This window comes from Excalfactoria chinensis, chromosome 11 (assembly GCF_039878825.1).
Source record: "Excalfactoria chinensis isolate bCotChi1 chromosome 11, bCotChi1.hap2, whole genome shotgun sequence".
In the NCBI taxonomy this organism is placed as follows: domain Eukaryota; kingdom Metazoa; phylum Chordata; class Aves; order Galliformes; family Phasianidae; genus Excalfactoria; species Excalfactoria chinensis.
The window spans coordinates 9,036,285-9,059,018 of record NC_092835.1 but is presented as its reverse complement, the minus strand read 5'-3'; the positions used below and the strand labels follow the sequence as shown (position 1 = coordinate 9,059,018).

At 40.1% G+C, this 22,734-nt stretch overlaps 1 protein-coding gene across 8 annotated transcripts in view; it reads right to left on the bottom strand.

Annotated features, from left to right (window-relative positions):
* The window catches only part of PEPD (peptidase D), a 164,164-nt gene that overhangs the window by 68,151 nt on the left and 73,279 nt on the right, over window positions 1–22,734 (bottom strand). For all 8 annotated transcript variants that reach the window (XM_072346140.1, XM_072346135.1, XM_072346136.1 and 5 more), the window contains 3 exons: window positions 19,923–19,967; window positions 16,685–16,760; window positions 15,230–15,276 (listed from right to left, as the gene is read on the bottom strand). In XM_072346140.1, the coding sequence (XP_072202241.1) occupies window positions 15,230–15,276; window positions 16,685–16,760; window positions 19,923–19,967 (168 nt within the window). The remainder of the gene's footprint in view (window positions 1–15,229; window positions 15,277–16,684; window positions 16,761–19,922; window positions 19,968–22,734) is intronic.

Below are 22,734 nucleotides of genomic sequence, written 5' to 3'. Positions count from 1 at the left end.
CAGATGAGCACCACACACCAAATCCCCACTAACTCTTCACATGCTGCCAAGGCATTTTCCTGCAATATACTGTTCCCATTTGTATTTGTTTCTCCTGAACCGGGGCTGTGCTGTTTGCTTTTCCTCACTGCAGTGGCCATTACCATTGTGCTACCACTCAGTGACCATGGGCTGTTGGTGGCATAAATATTTTTTGCAGACTAAAGACACACGTAACACATCCAAAGGTGGGGAATGAAGTACCATGGCAAAGGCCTTTAAATATCTCATTCAATTCCCCACATACCTACAAAAAATATAATTAGCTAACAACCAGGGACACGCTTATAAAATGCCCACATCACCACTTCTGTGGTACAGCTTTCTGCTTCCTTGTAGCAGCATGCAATTAGCAGCCTTGGCTTGCCTTCTGCAAGCTACTGACGCAATTTAAGACAACAAGAGCAACCTTAATAATGTCACTTTTGGCATTCTTTCTCCCAGCTTTGAACAAACTAACACGAATCAATGCTGCTCTGTTTCACAGTACAGATTAAAGCTTCACAGGCTGCAATTCAGACTGACTACCTAAACCTTGTGGGAAGCATTAAAATTAATTGAGGCATCAGGAAATCAAGGTAATTCTTAATGCAATTAGCAATCCCTGGAAAACTGCAATATATATCAGAGATGTGGTGGACGTCCCATCCCTAGAGACACTCAAGGTCAGGCTGGTCCAGGTTCTGAGCAACCCCATCGAGATGTAGATGTCTCCTTTCATTGCAGGGAAGCTGGACCAGATAACCTTTAAAGGCCCCTTCCAACTCAAACGATTCTATGACTGTGAACCCAGGACTGCTGTTATGAGGACAAGCCTTCTCCCTCCTCTCAGATGTCACCATTCAGCTGAGAAGGGCGAAGGTGCTGGTGAGACTCTGCTCTAAGTCAATACTTCGCTGTAACAGAGAGGAAAAGCCAAGTTAACTTCTAGAGAGAGAGGGCTGAGTTGAATTTTAACAACTGATCATAAAAGGCAAGACAAACTGGTATTTTCCTCCTCATTGCTGCAGATAAGCTGCACCTTTCTTTGCATGTAGATCAGGAACAATAAATAAGAAACAATGGATCTCGTTGAGAAAAATTTGGCAAAGTTCATGTGCCCTCAAAACTGCAAGTGTAGGACTGGGACGGCAAGAATTCTCAGAAACCATCAGTAAATCCAAAGGGTACTGCCACTCCAACAGCCTTCTAGAAGAAACATGCTTCATACCTGAAACTTACACCCCCTGAGACTGCCATGCCCAACACCTTGTGCTCCAACAGGGTGTACTTAAAATTACAGTGTGTGCACACATGTATGGACATACACGCTCCATAAAACAAACTACTTATAAATAGTATATTAATTATACATACATCAAAACCTGCCTAGAGAAACAAGATACAGAAAACAAACGTTAAAAATGCAGCTGAAATCTTGAAGTGATGTTTAATGCCATTTTAAGTTTGGAAAGCAAAAACCCTCTTGCTTCAGCCTGAACTCTTTGCTGCCATACATGTATAAGAGCTCTACACTCTGCTTCAAACCCAAAGTCAGCAGTTGGAAACACAATTATAACGTGTAGAATTCCCATCAACTCTTCTGTAAAACTCATTCTGAAATAAAGAAGCAGCATCTTCTAAGCCATACTGAGTTATATTTCTCACACTAATTTTGCAGAAAATACATTCTGATTTATGTGCTGTTATTTAACATTTTTAGAGCAATGTCTCACAAACAGTATTTTGAATGGGTTTACTTAAGAAAATCTAAATTCCTACCAACAAAACTCTATGGACAGTCACACAAGGCCATTCTTTCAACGCAAGAGATAGCATAAGAACATCAAGGCCAACTTTTTTTGCTATGTCAAGATCAGGTCTGTATGGACAAAAATACTTTTCCCTCTCAGTCCTTAACAAGTTTTTATTTTGTATTTTTATTGTTAATCTCTAAGAATATTCCTCAGCGTAGACTGAAGGTTTACATGGTTCAAACTCAAGCCAGCAACATCACACAAAGCCTGCAAGCATCACCACAAGGTGCATGGTGGAGACGCACACTTTCAGGGAGCTCAAACAGATACTCTCTTACAGCAGCACAAGTCAGCAAGAAAACTGGCTTTAAAAACATGTTCTGATTAGCAGAATATTGGAGGAATATTGCTTTCATTGAAACCATGTGCCAGCTCAGCCTGAAAATAAATTGCAAGCTTGTAATATTGTCAAAATTGTATCTCTTAGGAACAATAAAAAAGTTTGATTCACACGCAGTTTTCTGTACTGTGAAATATTTCATATTTTGTTTCTCCTATGTAAAGTGTAATAGGCTACGTAATTTGATTTACACTTTGGGAATCTGATACATTTATTAACTGCGTAAAAGATGGAGCACCAAACATTGCGCTGTTTATGCTCCAAGATTCAAGCAGTCTTGATAGTGAAATAATGAATGGGTAGAAGCAAGGAAGCATTGAAAGCAAACAGAACAATGAAGAAATAGATTCATTCGTGCCTACGCTACCTTTTACATTGAAGTTAATATTCCTATGTAATGTGAGAAACAAAAGTGAGGAATATACTTTTATGAATAAAACAACTGATGAGCTTGAAATGTGAAATATGAAAAGCAAGTAACACTGGCTGGATTGTTACTAGGAAAACCTTGCACGAGTTTGCAAATTACTACTTCTGGAAATGAACATCATATACATCAGCAGCCACACCGTAAAAAGTCCTCCACAATCCCAGTTAAAAGTCACATCTGTTTCTTATCAGAAAGAAACTAAAAACCTGGGATTACATGCACAGTTATAGAGCAGCAATGACACTGACAGCACACTCTGCATGCACTACAGGAACTAAACTTGTACTTTTGGACAATTCTTTTGATTTTTCACATTATTAAAACACAAGTTTCCTGGATTTTAATAGTAAATAAATGGCTTTGAACAGTAGAATAAACTGCTGTAAAAGAGGCTAAAACTTTCAGATCAGAAAAATCTACTCATCATGTCCACGTTACTACTAATGTATGTGGATAGTAAATCCCCACATCCCCCATAACTGCTCCACTAACCATAAAAATGACACCATACATCCACAGTACGCCCAAAGTCTGAAACAGATTAAACTGAAACTGAGCAATGCCCAGAGGCAGCTATCAGCCTTTCAACTCAAGTGTCCATCTCATATAAGATAACAGACAATCAGTCTCAACCCAAATACTGTCTTGACAATTACAAACTGCATTTCCAAACCCACATTCCAGTACAATATTCCCAAATTTTCTAAACCATACTGATTTACTTGAGTAAAAAGCTGCTCATACACGTGGTTCTGAAAACACTCTGTGAACTACCACATCTACTTCACCAGCCAATTCTTTAATGAAAGACACACAGCAGAGATGAAAGAAGAGGAGATCAGAGCAGGAATTTGATGTACAAGAGCTGAAAGTTACACCACAGACACAACCCTTGTTAAATTCTTCCAACTACAGCAGCCTACACATAATCTACAGTTAAGATGAAACCGAATATCCCCCAAGAACCAGCGTGATGAGAACCGTACCTCAGCTTGCATCTACAAAGGAACTGGGCAATAGTTTAGATTTTGCACACTATCACTCATTTTCAGCACACATCCTTGGAATTAGAGAAGACAAGTCAGCAGACAGGAACAACTAATTGTACAGTCCTGCCCTTTCCCTCAGAGCTTTATTTTTTTCTCTTCAAAGCTTCGTAGATTGATTGCAAAGCCACGCCATGCCATAAATAAAGAACAGGCACTACTCATTCCCTACTTTGGATTTCCTGGGCCCTTACTGTGAAGCTATTTCTCTGCTCTTTGATCTCTAAGCCACTGGCAATATCTACAAGCACACTACTGATCGTGGCAGCAGATCCTTACTTTTTCCCAGCTCCCTTTTCAGCAGCTAGGTGAATTTCCACTTCTCCCCCTTCTAAAGAGTACTGCCAAGATAAATGATTCACCGGCTCAAAATACTTGTTCGGAAGAAAAAATATATGTAAAACCATGCAGGAGTAACTCCCACTTAGAAGGAAATGGAGAGCATGGTCTACATCAGGAGATCACTATGCACAGCTGTGATGGCCTGTGTTCCATCTAATGAAATAAGAGAAGCAATGTGCTTTTCCTCTATTAAAAAAAATAAAGATTATTTAGCTATTGCTGCAACTGTTATTTCCTAGCATGATGAAATACATAAAAAGATATGCTTTCTTGCTCATCCCCATCAGCCTTTAAATTTCATCTTCTTTTATGAAAGATGGCATGGAAAGTTTTCTTTTTCCTTTTTTTTTTCCCCCCAAATCTCTGAAATGCCAGTAAAGATCAAGCCTTCTTCACATTTTTGCTGGAGGATATTGCTCAAACAAGCCACTTCTCTTTCCCACTCCTTCCTTCAGCAGGCAGCAGCACTCAGCCTTTCACTCGAGTTCTTCTAAGACAAAAGCCAGTCCCGAGGCTGGTGTATTTGGGACTGTTTTTTCTCTTATGTCTCAGTGCTGTAACCAAGGTCAGTTAAAGATGCTCCTGTCCACCTCAGACTTCAGCTGCAGACAGGTACCGTGATGTCCCTCCTAGCACCTCGGTACTAGCTCCACTTTGCAGAAGCCTTTCAACACTATCCAAATTCTACAAAATTCATCACAGCTTTGTCATAGTTAATGACCAAACCACGCCCAGCACCTAAGAAGATGCAAGAGAAAATGGAGAGGGGTACGGGCAGGAAACTTACTGGTCTGGAATCAAGCCTTTTAATTAATATAAGTGCATTATTTTAATTGGAGGGGTAATGCATACACTTTGACAGATGATGACTGATGTGTATTAAAGCCAAAAAAGCCAAAATTAAGCACACAAAACACACACACACTGCATCTCCTCAAAAAGAAAAAGGTTCTGCTGAAGGCAAGCATTAGACTTTACTCAATATTCTACCCACTGCCTCCCACAGACCAACGGCTGTGTGGTGAACACATTCCACTTGCTGAACAAAACAATCCTCTCATCCACACCGAGTATCAGGTGTTAACTCACGTTCCTAAGCAACACCACTCTCTCTCTCTCCACATTCTCCCCTCCGCCAGCAGTAACATAAAGTCTCACCATCAGCTCCTGCTGTGTCCAACCTGTGAGCATCCTATCGTGAGTCTCAGGTACAGCACTGCATTAGGCAGCACCAGCAGCCTCAGCCACTATTTTGTCTTCACTGAGACATGCAAAATGCAACTAAGAGACAGCACCGATACTTTTGAGTTGATTATAAAGTAGTTTTATTTTTTTTTAAATCCTGGCTTAGATATAAATTGCTTGCAAATACAAGCCAAAATAGATATCCTTTGCCAGCAGGTATGGAAACATTCTTTTAGAGTTACTGGGGTTAAACTTTTTTCTGACATCTATAATATTCAGTGTTGGAAAAAAAAAAATCTCTGCAAAGAATAATTGCTCCCACAGGGACCAATCCACGGGTCACAGTTTTCCGCACTTGACGGCAACAGAGCCTCAAGAATGAGATTTTCTATAAAACCTAGACTTAAGCTTGAAGCATAATCACAATGTTTGCCCTAGCTCTAGAAGCTGAACTGAAGTGCCACTTCTGCAGTGTAATTATTCCACATATGTTCCAAAAACCCATGGGGAAGTTTTATTATTCAGAAGAATAAATAGGGTAAAAATAAATGGTTTTTAATTTTAGCCAATTTTTACACTCGTTATGACTCTTCATTTTTCTTATGCAAGCTTAAGTCCATGGGAAAGAGGATTTGCCTTGAAGAAATAATTAAACTTTCATCTTCAGTTCTGCTTCTTAGCAAACACACAGCCACCCACACAGCATGTAACACACAAGTGCTATTCAGTGGCACAGAACGCAAACAACCACCACTGCTTCGCCGTGTTCCTTTCAGTTTCAAATTGAATATTTGAAGTTTGAATTCCAATTCAAAACACGGTGTAAGCAGAAGCACAGGAAGGGCTTAGATTAGAATACATTGGGGTCCCACTGAAGAGCTTAATTTGCTCTCAGTGCTTTTTTGAGTACTCAAGCTATTTTTAGACAATAATGCCATAATTTGTTACACGGGATATGTAAACCTACTGCCTTGAGGATACTAAAAGATTACAACAGTCAATTTCTGATGCCAATGTCTGAAACAGATTTAGTAACCTGCAGAATTCAGATTTTTTATGGGACAACAACCTGAAGCAGCAGCATTCCATCCTTTAGGTGAAGATGCAGGATAATTTTTGCAACTACTATGTATAACTATGATGCCTTTCCTAATTACTGAGAGCATTTCAACTCTTCTTTTGTAGTGCAGGGATAACACAAGTGCTCAGGTGTCCCGTAAGCAGGTCACAAAACCTGTGTGTCTCCAGGCCCATTCAGGAACAAGCCGTGGCCCCATTGCTCTGCTCGCTGGCCTCAGCTTTCAGACTCCAGCTCTGCAGATGCTGCTTTTTCCCCCCAGAGCTTCTTAGCAATAGACACACTGGCTGAAGGGAAGAGCAGAAAGACTCAGTATCAGCAGTGGAAATCAGTAGTTAATGGCAGACCAATGGGCTGAAATGTAAGAATCAATTAACTTCCAATACATATCATGAAGTACACAAGGGTACCAGAGAACAGCAGACAGCAGTCTTCCTGAAGCTGTCAATTCTAGGTTCAAGGAGGTAAAATCACTACACTGATCCCAAGTGCTAGAACCCAGATGGAAACAAAGCACAAAGTAGTACAGACAACATCAGCAAGAACTTGCTAAACTCATGCAAGAACTCTCCCAAATAACAGTCCCAAGTAACAGTGATTAACCTCTGGTGTCTTCAAATATCTCACACCTCACTGGTTCTTTTAAATATATAGGTTTCCCTAGATGAATCAGAAGACAGCCTCTGTTTTCAGCAAAGCCCTTCCTATCCCTCACTTCCCAAGACCACCTCGAGGCTCCATTTCATCTACTCAGAAAAAGCTGGTGAAAGCAAAGCCTAACCAGTCCAGAACTAACGTCGTATTTTGAGTTCTCTACAGAGGCATATTCCTTTTAGCAGAAACATCACCTTTTCTGTCTATTACAATTCAGATTCCTCCCCAGTTCTAAGTTTCACTTAAAGTTCACTTTCCATCACTTCTGCCTGGCAGTTCAACTCTATTCTATCATGCTGTACAATTCACCTAAGTTACAGAGGCTGTCTTCAGCTCTGCCTGGACAGCAGAACCCAGCACAGGTGGGCACATTTCAACACAAAGCAAGCTCCAGTGCCACAGCATCTCTCACCACAGGCAATCACTTGCAGCCCTGTCTGTTCCTGCCTTCACTGACTTCACATATGTATTACTGTTTGTAACCTCAGAACTTAACAAGCCCCGAGCCACCAAAGTCTGCCACCTCTGAACAATACTGAAAGCTCTGTGACCAAGACCTAAGGAAAAGTTACAATAGCTGAGGGGGAAAAAAAAAGTCCTGTAAAGGAGACCAAGCTCAAATGCACAAAAAAAGCAAACTAACATCGACTTTCACATATAGTTACAATGTTAATCATGTGTTTTTCAATGCCACTAATAGCAGGTACACTAAACCACTACACACTGCCACACGTAGCTGTGACACACAGATCTACTCAATTCTGCCCCTAGAGAGAAAGGGAAAAAAAACGACACAATTAATAAACACAAAAGAACCACCATGACAGACACTGGAAGGCAGCACTGGCACAGGACAGCAATGAGGATTCTCTAAGAACCCATTTGGAATAGAACTGATGCAAGGGATATGCTGGCAGCACACAACAGAATCTGCTCATTTTCCTTTCATCTGTCTGAAATGTTTTTTATATTCAGAAGGTCAATGTGTGACATCCTGTTATTAACAGAACATCTCAGTATTTTGCACAGTTCCTTCAAGTTCTTGGGCTTTCAGTCTGAGTACAATTACATTGCTGTTGTAGTCATCCAAAGAGAACAACTAACATCCCCCTGATCTCCCTGCTTCTACAGCAATTAGCAAAAATTAATGAACAAAAGTTCATTGAAGCCTCACATATGGTAGAATCTTTACTTTTGACTTGTCTGAATAAGCATGAACAAAATCCACAGCAAATAACCATCAGTTCAGCCTGCTGTCTTCTATGAGTTCATTTCACTTATCCGCAAATCCAAGCTCATCATTAGTAATGACAATTGGTTCACTATCTCAGTACTGTGCTACATTCAGTAAAAAACTGAAAGCATTGCTCATTTGGGAAGAAAATTTGTTCTTGTCCTAATTTAAGTAACAGTAATTGTCACTCTAAGAAACACCAACAGAAGTCAGACTGCAAACATAAATAAAAATTGTGACTACCTTTTGATTTCCAAACAGATATTAGAAGGGTAATTATGGATTACCACTGCACAAACCGTGCTAACTAGTCTGTAAGGACATACAATGACAGAGCATTTATAATTGGGTTGCATCTTGCTATGCAATCAAACGCAGTTCCATATGCACTCATGCTGCCTACATCCTTCTACTGCTCTCCCTCAGAAAGGAGGGAGCCAACTGCTAATTACCAGCATGGTAATTGTTCTTTGTCATTTGTGGGTTGATAGAAGGTTTTATTTTAAAGTACTCACATGGTCCAATTCCACGATTTTTTCCACAGAAGATAAAACCCAATTATGTGGAACTTCAATCACAAGTCACAGAAGAGACCCCTGCAATTAAACATCTTTCCTCTACACAAAGAGCTAATTAAAGTGATGTCCAGAAGGTGAACCAAGCTGTCCTCTACTGAAAGTGAACATGACCTCCTGAAAAGGGGGAAATGCTGAGAGGTTGCTGGGAATACACTGGAATTATCCTGCTCCTTGCCAGCAATTCAAGGATTCCCCCCGGTACAGCCCAGCAGCTCAATGCAACCAGCTCCAGCAGGGTCCACTGCAACTTGCACTTCCCCTCCTCAGGGGTTCTGCCTTCAACATTTTCCCAGCAGCTGGGGAGAAGCGAGCAGCAAGTGGAAACAAGCAGTGCTTGCCAGGGCTGGGACAGCTGGAGCCTTTCAGAGTGGACTTACTACAGCAAAGAGCCTCTTCCCTAAGGCAGATGAGGTCCTGGCGGAGGTTTCCAGGCTGAAGAGGTAATCCTCAACACCTCCTGCTGAATTATGTTCATGTGTGTGTGTGTGTGTGTGTGTGTGTGTGTGTGTGTGCACCTGCTTTTGTGCCTCTGTGACACAGAACAGGAACATTGCTCAGGGTTGGTTTGTTTGTTTGTTTTTAATCAATTTTTAAATTCAGATTTTAAGATTAATTCCTAATTCATCTGAGTTAAGAAACTGTCTGGGACTGCATTAGCAGAGCAGTGGCACCTGTGCATGCTTCCCAGCTCAGCCCACTGAGTTCAGCCAAGCTTTGGGGTAGGTCTGGGTCAGAACCAAACCTTTGTTTAACACTTTAAAAGATGTTCATATCCCTTTTCTTGAGTTTCAGTGACTGCAAAGTCAAGACCTGAAAACTCAGTAACAAATGTCACACGGAACAATAAAAAATCCATGAACTTAAACTGAAGTCAGAAGGAAGTGACTGGAAGTAAATTCACTGTCCAACTGCAATATGGGAATTAAAGCTCATGGTACTGCAGCTGCGGTAAGCTCACTGATGGAGCCAGTCAGCAGATCCCCATTATGCTTTCCAGCAGATGGAAGACTGAATGGAAGTGCCGCCCTGAATCCAGCTGTTCTTCTCTGGAATGATATTTCACTTGACTCATCTCTGGGCACTGGGCTCCTGAAATGCAATGGCTAAACCACCCTGGCCATTAGCAGCTGCCAGCATGCAGATGCTAACATGCTGTCAGCTCTGCACTGAGCTGCTACTGAGGTACTTGAGTTTTCTGTGTGCTTTATGGGCTCTGATAGTGGAAGCAATTACCACTGAGATGTACAGACTTTTTAAAGGGCACTTGAAACAAAAGCTATAGACATCCACATTTAAAAGAAAACATCAAACATGTGCTATATTATAATAACCTGCCTGAGTTCCCTTACCACTCAAAACAGCTTTGGCATTCCCTGGAACCAAGAGTGCTGACCTGGCCCTGGACCACTGCAGGTTGTTCCACGTCACTGCTTTTAGGAAGTTCTGGATCAGCTGAGAGGCCACCCTGCACCTGGCTCAGGCAGCAGAGTCCCCTCCAACTCCCTCTGAACAGGAGCATTTTGGTTGCTGTACCAGCAAGTTTACCAGCAGTTGGTAAGGCAGAAATTGCTGCTGATCCATTTTTTCCTTCAACACTTCAACTTTTTTTCTTCAACACAGCAAAACTAGACATAAAGGCAAACAAAATATATTAGGCACAGGATTGTCTTAGTACCAAAACACTGCCCAGACAGCATATGCTGGTCACATAGGCAAAGAGAAACAAAGGAAAACCAAACTGTTTTGTTGGGATTTCTCCCCCTCAAATGTGGGAAAAGGCCACTTCTGCCCTCTGCTTCAGTTTTTTTGTTTTGTTTTGTTTTGTTTCTGAGATTCCCTGAAGTTTTCATTCCATCCTTTTGTTAACAATAACCAACAAAAAAATCTTGTCTCATTGTGTAGCTGCTTTGGGAAACAAAGCAGTCAAACCACTTTCAGGCTACCCAATGGTACCAACCATTAAAATTATAGTAAAATAAACTGCTTTTTGGTTACTGAGAAGACTGCTTGAGATTAATAGAGTGCTGGCCCTCCTGGCTGCTCTGCAGAAATACTAGTGCGGGTTGTGGAACAATTCAGCATCACTTCCAAGTCAGAATGTAACTGTGAAGAATTTACTTGCACGTTTTTGCCAGTTGCAGCGGTCATTTTCATTTGCTATCCACATATACTTATGCAAAGGACTCAGAAAGACCATGCCTGAACTGAAATTCTAAATGCAAGAAGTAGATCAAGCATGAAAAAGAAAACCGTAACATTTTTTAAAGATGGTTTGCTGCAGCAGTCAGCAGCTTTCTCAAGGACATTCAAAGAGGACAAATCTATCAAGAGACATGAAGTGGTAAATCCAGATTAGCTAAAATAATAAGCATTTCATTAAAAGGAAATACCTAACAGAAAATAAAATGATTCTGGCTATTTTCTAGTGAAATAACATGTATGTTTTATTCTCAGTTTGTTCCACTGGAGCAGAGGAGAGAGAGAGATAAATGAAAAGATGAGAACTATAATCCATGAGAGCACTCTTAGGCTTCCACAGATAGTGAAATTTAACATTGACAGATATGACAGGAACTCATCTCAGTCTAAGCTCTGCTTTGGAATCAGGGACAGCACTGAAAAGAATAAGGATAAAGAACTCCCATCAGTCTTAGCTGGTAGGATGCAAAGTGTAAAAATAGTCTGCACGCATTGTAAACCAAGAAGCAAAAACCGCTGTAGCTGCCTTCTTGTCTTTTTATTCTTTAAATTGTTGCTGTACGAGCACAGAGGAGTTAAAGTTAACCATTAACTAGCACAAAATCACTCCAATTATCTGTATGGAGCTAAGAGACACACTGCACAACAGGCAGCACAGTAGGGACACATCCAACCAATTGGATAAATTCTTGCTGGGGCTGCTGTGCTCTGAGTGATCCCCACCAACACCTCTGCAACTACAGCTGGAAACAGCATCACAGCCAGGAACTTCTCCATTGGGCTGCTGGAGCATTACCCTGCATCACCTGTACCAGTGAGAGCATGAAGCACTGAAGATATACCACCAAAATGCAGACAGCTCTGCAGAGGAAAGCTGACACATGAAGAAAAAGTGGCAAGTTAATCGTAACAACAGTGCCAGACCAATGCTTAGGAGCTACCGGATCCCCTCAGCAGGTCTGGTCAGATCCTCTTTTCTTTGCTGCTTTTATTGGTGGAACCACCATGCAAAGCAATTCAGACTCACTCTTTTCAAGGGAGCCACATGGAGCAATTTCCCTGAACTCCCAGCACACCACAACCATACAGCCTGTCCTTACACTAGCCAAGTTCCCATCTGTTCAAAGGCTTTGTGCTGCCAGCATCATGGGGCAATGAGGAATACTATATGGTTCAATGCATCCCAGAATGTGCCCATGCTCCCACCACAGGGCCTTCAGTGCTATTAGGAACAGGACAAGAAACCTGCCACGTGCCCAGTACCATACCTACAGCATGCTGCTCTCCTCTCGTTTCTTCTCTAGCCATAATATACATCTTCCCGTCACTCTCCAAACAAATAAGCAATAACAACATTATTCTCCCAAACAAAAAAGGGAGGAAGTGAGAAAATGCACAGAAGAACCAAAACTTCATTTGGTAAATGATGAGCAGATGAAATACATCACTCTAAAAACTGACAGCACTGACATAGAGGAGGTCTATCCAGCAGGATGGAGATCGTAAACCAGAAAATACTTCTTTTAATTAGTACTTTCAGTGACTATGTGTACATAAATACACATGTGTTAACAAATATACACAAACAATAACCTTCTGTAAACACATGCATTTTATATATGCACTAAACCAGCTGAAATTAGGTTGTTTTTTTTTCCCCACATACTTCTCAAGCTAAAGAGATTTATCTTTTTGCTGTATTTTAACAGTATATTCACCATGGAGCAGTTTCATAATTAAAAGCCTTTAATTAAACAGAAGATTAATTAAACATGAGATAAGCACAAATACTGAACAAACTACATCAAAGAAAATCCAGACTCTGACCTACCAAAATGACTTTATGTGTAATTACAGGCGCTGAGAATTACTGTTTGTAGATAACTGGTTTGGCTGCCTCCTTAAAGTCAACTGACCACATATTAAATAACATCAAACCAAAAAAAAACCCACCAAACACATAAGGGCTGACTGGATTGCAGTTTAACGCATTCGTGTTTATATACCTCAGTATTAATTCATTACTGGTTCTAAACCATTTACCACCAAACACTAACACAACACTTCTAACAAGTTTCTGTAGCTAGCTTTCAAACCTCAACATAAAAGAGATCGTTATCCAGAGATTTCTCTAATTTCCTTCCAGTTAGTCCTCAGAAACCCAGAAATACAAGCAGCTTTTTGTATTGTTGCCTCTTGGATATATTTCCAAGAGTGCTTTAGATGGGTTTTGCTGCATTATAGGGCTGAAGTGACGTGACATTTTTGTAGGAAGGCAGCTTAACCAAATGAACAAAGAAAAGGCAGCTCTCACGCGCTCAGTGTGGTAATGGATATTTTAATTGTTTTTGGGATCCCTGGCACTATTCCTCCTAGTAAACCAGATCAGCTTTCTACCCAAAAACATGTGCTGTATTGCAGAATGTCAGGGAATGAAAGCAATATGAAGCAAGTGCCATTGGCCACATGTCAAGAGATATCTTTATTCATTTCAAAAATTCATGATTTCACAGCAGCAGAAACTGCAGATGCACCTGTGGAAGAGGGGCACACAATTCAAAAGCTTTCATGAGAGGAGTGGAAACCCTAAGAACAGCAGAAAGTGAAAAGACTCATTAACATTTAATTGATGTGTGAAAGAGAAGTGTGAATATTTCAATAAACCAATACACATCAAGAGTTTAGTTCTCCGCACTCCAAGATTCTAGATGCTGCTGAACAATTTCAATGGTTTCAACGAAGGTTGTCTATTTTTAGATGTTACCTTTTCTCAGGTCTTTCCAGAAGTTCCCTTCCTAGACTACACAGGTGTATATTTGTACACAGAACACACTTCGGACTGCTTCAGACTGCTTCCGAATTTATGTTTAAACACTGCAGCTACCCACAGCAAAGCACAGAAATGGCAGCTTTGCATTTTAGGACCTTTCTCCTTTAAGCGGTAAGACAACAGAAACTGGCGCAAGGATGAATTTCACACAGCAACAGAAACTTCACATGGGTAGCAAGTGAAATGAACGCAGATACAAAGAGCATTAGTAAAGTTAATGGGAGCACAGGAGAATGTATGTAACATATTTTCCCTGTTGCCTGGTGATATACATAACTGCATTCTGAAGCAATCTATTGAGCATGAGTCTACAGAAATCTAAATTCTTTAAATGTAACACCAGTTTTTCCGTACTGCATATGTTCTAAAGGCATTACTTATTTTATATCATGATCCCTCGTTAAACCAGGAGGAGATGAAAGCCAGTATAACACAAATGCTTGCTTCAGAGGATTTTACTCTGCTCTGCAGGACCTACAGTACATTCCCTTTCCCTTGTACTTACTGCTCCAGGCTTGTTCTTTGGGCTTGTCTGTACCTAGAATTTGCACTTATTTAACTGAATCAGCTTCTGAAGGGACATATTTGAATCAGAGCAATTTCTTGTATATGCTTGGAACTTTAAAATTTGATCACAAACACGGGGGTCACTTTTCTCCCCTCCTCACAGGGCATCCAATTGGTCCGCTTGCTAACATTTGCAAAATGTCCATCAAGAAACAACAACAGTAACTGAGACATGACCACTACTTTTGATTTCTTTATTATGTATTACTTTGAAAACTGAGAATGTTGTATATGAGATAAAAATAAATGGACTTGGTGATTGAAGCCATGTTTAATAAGATGACCTACTGTAAAAAAAAAAAAAAAAAGCAACGCTTTTCTCATATCTAGACACATCACTTACAGTATCAATCACCAGCAGCCAACCCCTTTTATATATGCTTGTATTGCATATTTCTTCAACAGAAATGTGTGGTGTTCTTGTTGGCTTCTTAACAGCTGCAGTAATACCCACCACACTTGTGATACGAGCTCCTTGTACAGGTAATATCGGCTTGTAATTGCAGGCAAGATGTAATTGAACACAGCCTTTTATAAGGATCTTAAACACTCCTACTGGTAGACTTCTAAGCATAACAAGCTTAAGGGCAATGCTTATCCATAAACACCATTTTATTGGATGCCTTCAAACAAGAACAGCTATTTCCTAAAGCTTCTATAAATTACTATGACTCCAGAAAAATTATACAACACTACACCACCACGAAAATATAATCAACCATCATCAAATACACGACTGAAACTGATGAAGTGCCACTACCCCAAAATAACAAAATAATGCTTGAAACAGTCTTCAAATAGGAAAGAGCTCTCTACTGAATCAATGCTACTGCTGTGCCACGAGTCTTGCATCGACCCCTAATACAAACAGACCTTTCCTTTTTTATTACATTCATTGAAATAATTCTTACCTCTCCAGCTCATATTCTTTCATACCAGCTTTTACTGCCTTCATTACCTGTAAGATACATATTAACACGGGACATTCTTAGCAGGAGGGAATCACATATTTATAAATTTATTACTTATAACCAAGCATCTCCAGAGAAACCTATATTACAAAAATATCATCTGTACTTCATTTAAACTTACATCAGTAAATGTACTTCAAAACTGTATTAGAAATCAAATTCTTTTTAATCTTTTAAAATGCCTGCAGTTTCCAGCAATAAAGCAAGCTTAATTGCCAAAGTATATCCTAATGAAGTGCAGCTCATCAAAATACCAGTGCTAAATTCTGAAAGCTCTGTTGAACTTGGCAGCAAGACCTTTTGTTTTATGAAACACCAGCAAAACAAAACTGTGAAATGGAATATGCTACAAAGGAAGATCCCTTTTAGTGCTTTGTAATCTGAATCAACAGAACTCTGCTAGAGTTAACACCATGTTACACCTCCCATCTGAATTTTGTTCTCAGGTTTGCTGAGAATGTGCCCCAGCATTATTCTTTTGCTTCTGCATTAGGGAAGTTCTGCTGAACAGCAGCTCTGTAGAAGGAATTATCTCAGATGGGGTGACATTATTTAAGGACTACAATTGATCAGGGAGAATGAACGCAATTGCGTAACTCTTTACAATATGCACTTTACGATATTTTCATGCTTCACAGTTCAGAAATGTGGAGAACAGGGGCAAAGTCAACAGTTTAGTCAATAACCTCTTCAGATGCTTTTCACTAAGCTCCCTCTGTTCTTCTGCTCAGAACTCATGGCATCTGAATCACTGTATAGAGTACAGGATTGACACCTAAGTTAACCATATCACCAATATAGCAATATGATGCTACAAATACAGTGCTAGGTCCAACCAAAGCAGCCCCACTGAGAGCCTGTCTTTATCTTTGAGTGCTGCAGCGTTGGCAGAATGGCCCGCAGAAGCACTGCGCCACAGGGACACACTCTTCTTCTCTGAGAAGCAATCTAAGGAACTCTGGCACTGTCCTCCACTGTGCATGCAAACAATCCCACAGTTTATAAGGATCTGACTTGAGTAAACTGTCAGAGCAAGACTTCCTAGAGCTGCACACACAGAGGCAGGGCGGATGAAAAAATCTTCATCTCATTCCCTATTGCTGTACAGGTATTTGTGCAAACACAGCAGACAGATTGCAAGCAGGTCTCCCTCTGCCGAGGTTCCAGCTTTTATCCAAAACCACACTTCATTTCTCACACACTGCAAATGTACCAGTGAGTTCAAGGACAATGCAAGGTATATTACTGGGCTGTAATAGGAGGGATATTACCCTCTTATTTCTATCCAGCCTTTCCATTATTTTATTACTAAGTAATTCAGGATTGCTGGGAACGTTTTCTGAGTACCACTGTTACACTAAGAGCAAAAATTATTAACAGTAAAGGATCCATTACCTCTTTATGAGCTTCACTGGAGATTTTATTGGTGTAGCGCAGAACTTCCAATTCCATGTCTGTCTTAATCACACGACTTAAAGAAAAGCAGAACAGATACTGGTTAGGTTGCAACTTCTTAGCTTAAGAATACAAAATAAAATAACCTGAAAACAATATTCATCGCCTACAGTAAAATAAGACCAAGTACACCTCAAGAACAGAGTCCTATTAAAGTATTCATGGCAGCGAAGTTCTATTGGCATTGATTCACTAGTAGCAAAACAATCTTACAAAGGAACATTACAGGCATTCCAAACATCAGCCTGCATTATTTTGAGATGAATAAACAAGTGGTCCAATCAACCTTTTTTCAAGTCATTCCACAGCACACTTGGAACAAAAGCAATGGATTTCTGTATTTGTCATTGCTCAACACTACAAGTGGAACATTTGTACAGGCGGACTTGAGTTACTTTTTAAACATAATTTGAAACTAGTTTACATAATGAAATTTCCAGAGCTCCAGAATTTCTAATTCAGCACAATCCCAACTCCCACCTATCTGCAACACCTTGGGGGAATGGATGGAACAAATGCTGTATCTGTTTAGTATTTGAAATCCAAAACCATGAAGATCAGAAACCACAGAGGCAATAATTACAGCCACGATGTCCACTTTCCTCAGTATTCAAAAAACACAATAAAAAATAACACCCTGTTCTTCATGCCTTATGAACTGCTGAACTTGCATTTATCCATGAGCCTTGATATTCTGTTCTGAACTCAGCTAAAAAAATTTAACATTAAATTCTTATCTATTTGCACTGCTTTCTACAGCCCAGTTCAAACAGAAGCAGCTATTTTGTGACACATGCAGAGAAGTGGAGATAGTTCCTACTTTCTATTGAACACCACCTACTCTTCCTACTGCTACACTTACTGATTTCTTAATATTTCTCAGGCCCACCTCAAAGGCTGCCATGAACGACAGTTACTGTTTACAAAGAACAGAACTACATCTATTGAATTTGGTGAAAACACTTGCATTGTATTTTCCAGTTCCACTCCGGAGCTTGCAGCAGGTATAAAGTACCAAAACTGGCACTGAGGCACCCTTTATTTTTTTAATTATTACAATGCTACTCGCACTGCTGTAGAAAACTATTTGCTACCTTTCTGCTCCTGCAGTTTGTTTTAATGGGTCCGGAAGAAAGTTACTCAGCCATCAGTGCCTCTGACGTGCGATAAGAGCATTTCCCACTGACAGTGACTGCACTGCTGTGTGAATCAGCCACTCCCACCCAAACAGAAATTCTTCCAGCAAGAGTAAAGATACCTTTTTAAAAATAGCGATATCAAAATGCTCTAACAAACAGAAAAATAGCAAAGAGGAAGGAATCAGACATCCTTAGTAACCTGGAATATGGCAATAATCATGATGCGCGCCGAGAATGAGAAATACTAGTTTTTAAAATGCACACCAAGGTGACAAAACTCCACTGGATTGGTGTAAGTTCCTCACCATGGATGACGAAACAAACTCTTGCTTCTGTTTTTAGCTAAGACAAACAACAGTGGCTCAAATATATTCATGTTAGAACAAGGTAGCAAAGGCTTAAAGATTATTTTGTTTTAAATCCTGTTCAGAAGACTGCCTGTGCTAGCAGGGTAATTTAATACTTGTTTGATGTGCCTTTATATTACTTTCAATATACAGTACATATCCACACTCTGCAAGTGCCTGAAAAATAGGCTGTTCCATAATTCAGATGTCTCATCTCTTTATTGGTATCTGGTAGGAATACAAGTTAGTAACAGCTCAGCTACAAGTGCAAACAGTATCTCTTTTACGTGACTAGATCATAAGGCTTCAGGGTCAAGGTATTTATTTTAGATCATAACTTCTCTGGTATCTTCTGCATATCCAAATGCATATTTACCCTTCGCCTTTTTATGGAATTCATCCCCTCCATTTGCACCAGGTCAAGCACGAAAACATTTCACAGAAAGCATTTATTCATTCCAAGAGCAACAGAAATCACCAGCCAACTGTTAGTAGGGGAGATGGAGATCAAGCAGATCTCCAAAGAAAACTCACTGTGCTCCCATGCTGACTGCACTGGTACTGCTGATGGAGCTCCCAGCAGCATATCTGTGCAACAGAAAGTGATGACTCTCCCAAACCGGGTTGAGATGTTGAGAGCCCAGCACTTTTGTTAGTACTGCATGGCAACCCCGAGGATGATGAGTGACTCACAGTTATTTTTTTTTTTTTCCTCCACTTCCAAGGTATCACTGGAAAAATCTTCTACCTTTGTTTAGTAACACAGCACCTTAATAAGGTGAATGTTACCAAGAAAGCTGACTTGGGAACAAGCTTGTAGCTCTAAACCAACAAGAAGGTAAGCAAGCAACAGGGCAAAGATGTAGCTCCCTTCCCCAGTCCTCAGACAGCCTGCCAGGTCACTTGGAGAAGCTCATTCAGGCTGCGATGCTCACAACTATGAAGTGATTGAGGATGAAAGCTCCCTATGCCTGACCAGCAAAAAGCTCACACCCCACATCAAACCAGCCAGCTAACAGCAGCAGCCTTATCACTGTAGATAAATAAGACTTCATAAAGAACTTCTAAATGACTTAGACCATTTCAGCACAGTAGGATATCGGGGGTTTCAGAGCACATGTGAAGATTTCTAGACCTCCCCTATCAATGCAGTAGCATTACAAGCTCCTAATAGACTACGTCACACAGACTAATTCTTACTATTCAAGACAGGCTGCAGTAGAATTTTCCTAGAATTAAAAAGTACAGCTACATGAATAATAATTTGCCAAAGTTAATGAAGTTAAAATAAATCCTAGGGAAGCAGTAACACCTTATTAAATATTATATGTTTGGACTTAGTTTTCACCTACCTTTGATTTGCATTGCTAGAATATGAATTATCTGCAGTTTTCTTATTCATACAAATTCACATTTACGTAAATGTGACTTAGTTCCAAACGCATCCTATTACAATTTTTATCCAGACTTGATGCTTAAGGAACGTTACATAAATTCTTAATTTCTCAATGCTGTTACTTAACCATATTTTTACTTTCAACCCTTATTTCCAGCCCATGATGTGAAACCAGCCTAAACTTAAAACATATCCTTAACTAAGTAGAAGGTTCTGCTGAGAGAATATCTCTGAAGCAATAGTTCAGAATACAGACATGCTCAACTACTAAAACAAAAGGACTTTTTGTTACTCACCATTCTGCAATTTCAGGATGAAGGATTTTGTTGTTCACATTAAATCTGCAGAAAGCAAAAAATACAAACATCAACAAGATGCTCAGAAAAGCAGAGACTGCAGAGTTTGTTGGGATTGTTTGTTTTTAAAAAAAAAATGTGCCTGCCTTGAGGCTGTGAAAACTTGCAAAGGCAAATCACAGAATGGCTCGGGTTGGAAGTGACCTGAAGAGGCATCTAGTTCCAACTCCCCTGCTATATGCAGGGTTGCCAACCAGAAGGATCACACACCAGCTCAGGCTGCCCAGGGCCCCATCCAACCTGGCCATAAACACCTCCAAGGATGGCAGCACCTCCCTGGGCAATCTGCTCCAGCACCTCATCATCCTCTCAGTGACAAATTTCCCTCATCTTAATCTTCCCTCCATTAGCTTAAAAACATTCCCCCTTGTTCTATCACTATCTACATGTGTTAAAAATTCATTTCCCTCATGTTTATCATCTCCCTTTAAATACTGGAAGACCAGAACGAGGCATCCCAAATATTAGATTTGAAGTTAGCATGGGTCAGAGTAGATCACAGAACAGAGAAAGCACCATGCTCAATCTTCACTGGGAGGCAAGGAGTTTGTGTTGAAATACCTGAGAATAAACCAAGCACACGCTTCTAAGAATGTGCAGAAAGCAGAGTAACAGCACATTCAGGAAACACTCATAAAACTTGCTTCCAGCAAAAGTAAAATCTTAAATTACCAATTCACTGCTATGAGCGTGTGTTGGACCAGATCAATCTTCAGAGATCTCTCCCAAGCAAAATGGTTCTGTGATCTGAACTCTGCTTCCCAAAAACTCTTCAGTGAATTTAAGTGCATTAAATTGCTAATTTCATTATTTAACACATTCCAGTTTCTGTGTACAAGTGATAAACAAGATCATTTAGAGGAAGACTGAAAAAAAACAACATAACTTCTCATCTGTTGTTATCTACAGACAAGGCAAAGCTTCCATCTCACCTCAGCCTCAAAAACTTCTTTCCCTTCATTTTCTGCATTAGCAATTCATGTCTCCCTGGAACTGTTTTGAGGCTCTCTAAACAATAACAATACAGTGGCCAATGGAATAAGAATCTGAGTAATTAAGTGGAACACAAATGGATTTTCAAGCATCATTCAAGAGTTGGTTTTTTTTTTTGCTTACAATTTAAATACCTAAGGAGCGTTCTGCATCAAAGATACTTTTGTCTGGCTCAAGACCATTGGCTTTTCAGTTAGGGAATTTAAGAGAATTAAAATGCTCCAAGGCTCCCAACAGACCTTCAGAAGGATGTTGGAAGGCAACAATTAATTTTCCTCACAATTTCGGGAGGAAAAAATAAATCTCCTTCAGGTTAACGGTCATTTGTAATACCTCAGAAGGGACTAAAGGACAAATCCAATATACAAAAATACTTAAAAGCCACTTCTAATTGTACCAGCGCTTTCCTGCATCCTTCTGTAGCAGGAGGAAAAATGTGTCTCTTTTTCAAGAACATGTGCTCATAAACCTATAAAATCCTAACAAGGTGAAGGTTAATAGCTTTGTGTTCCTACTTCAAGATAGAAAACAACACCTTATCTGAACATTCAATAAGGACAGACTGTATGGTATTCAATTTTACACGTATCAGTTAGAAACCACTGGAAAACCAACACAATCCAAAAGCCAGAATGTCCCAAAATACTTCATCATTACACAACGAGGTTTGTCACCTGGAAACAAGAAAGTCCTGTAATATCAAAAAAAGCCACATTTTGGATTTAATCATCCCCATCCAACAGCTACTATCCAGCCAGTCCAACATAGAAATAATTCAGGAATGGAAGAGCCAGTTAAACACAAACTCATACACAGGAAAACATCTGAATGACACAGTAATACATCAATTTAAAAAATATACCAGAAAACCCACAAAAGCCCGAGCTCCCTTCTATTACTGGGCTGGAAAGCATACAGGTGAGCTGCACCAGAGTAAGCCTAGACAGGGAAGAACTAAACTGCAACCGCAACAACTGACAAAGGACTTTCAATAATCGTCAAGGCACGTCAGACAAAAAATAAATCAATGAATGCAAGTGTAAGGAGAAACTGCAGCAATGCAGAAAGCTCCAACACAAGCTCTGTAAATAAGATATATAGTCACTGTGAAGCAATAAAAGAAAATTAAGGGCAGGGACAGGCTGATACAGATGAAGACTGACAATCTGAAAATTCACATCTCTCTTTAATCACAAACACAGACAAAGCCAAAAGCAAATCACAAGTCAAATGGTAAAACTATGAAGCTACCAACAAGCAGACTGTGTCCATCTGTTAAAAATAAATAAAATGGGTTGGGGAACAACTGTGCACTGGCATAGGTCAAAATAATGCTTTTAGAAAAGATTATAAAGAAGATGTACCAGGCTCTTCCCCAGCCCCCAGCCCTTTTCCTACTCTAACAGCTCCTCCTGAACTGCCTTTGCACTGCCAAAAACTCAAGTTCTACACACTGTGTGACCACCTACCACACAACAGCTCACTGCTGTCAGCTTGGAAAACTAATTAGACACACTGAAAGGCTGTAAGAGTAAAACAAAGCAGTGCTGGGGTCATGGAGAAGAGGCAGGAGGTCATGAGCAGGACTGTAGTTCTCTCTCACACCCAAAGAGCAGACTGATATATCATCAAGAATGAAACAAGATCTTAGGGCTCAGGAACACAGCATCAATTCATACTTGGGAGAGAATCTGAGCTACTGTACATAGATTTTTCAAAGAAGCCCACGATAAAATGATTGAACAGTCTCAATTTTGCT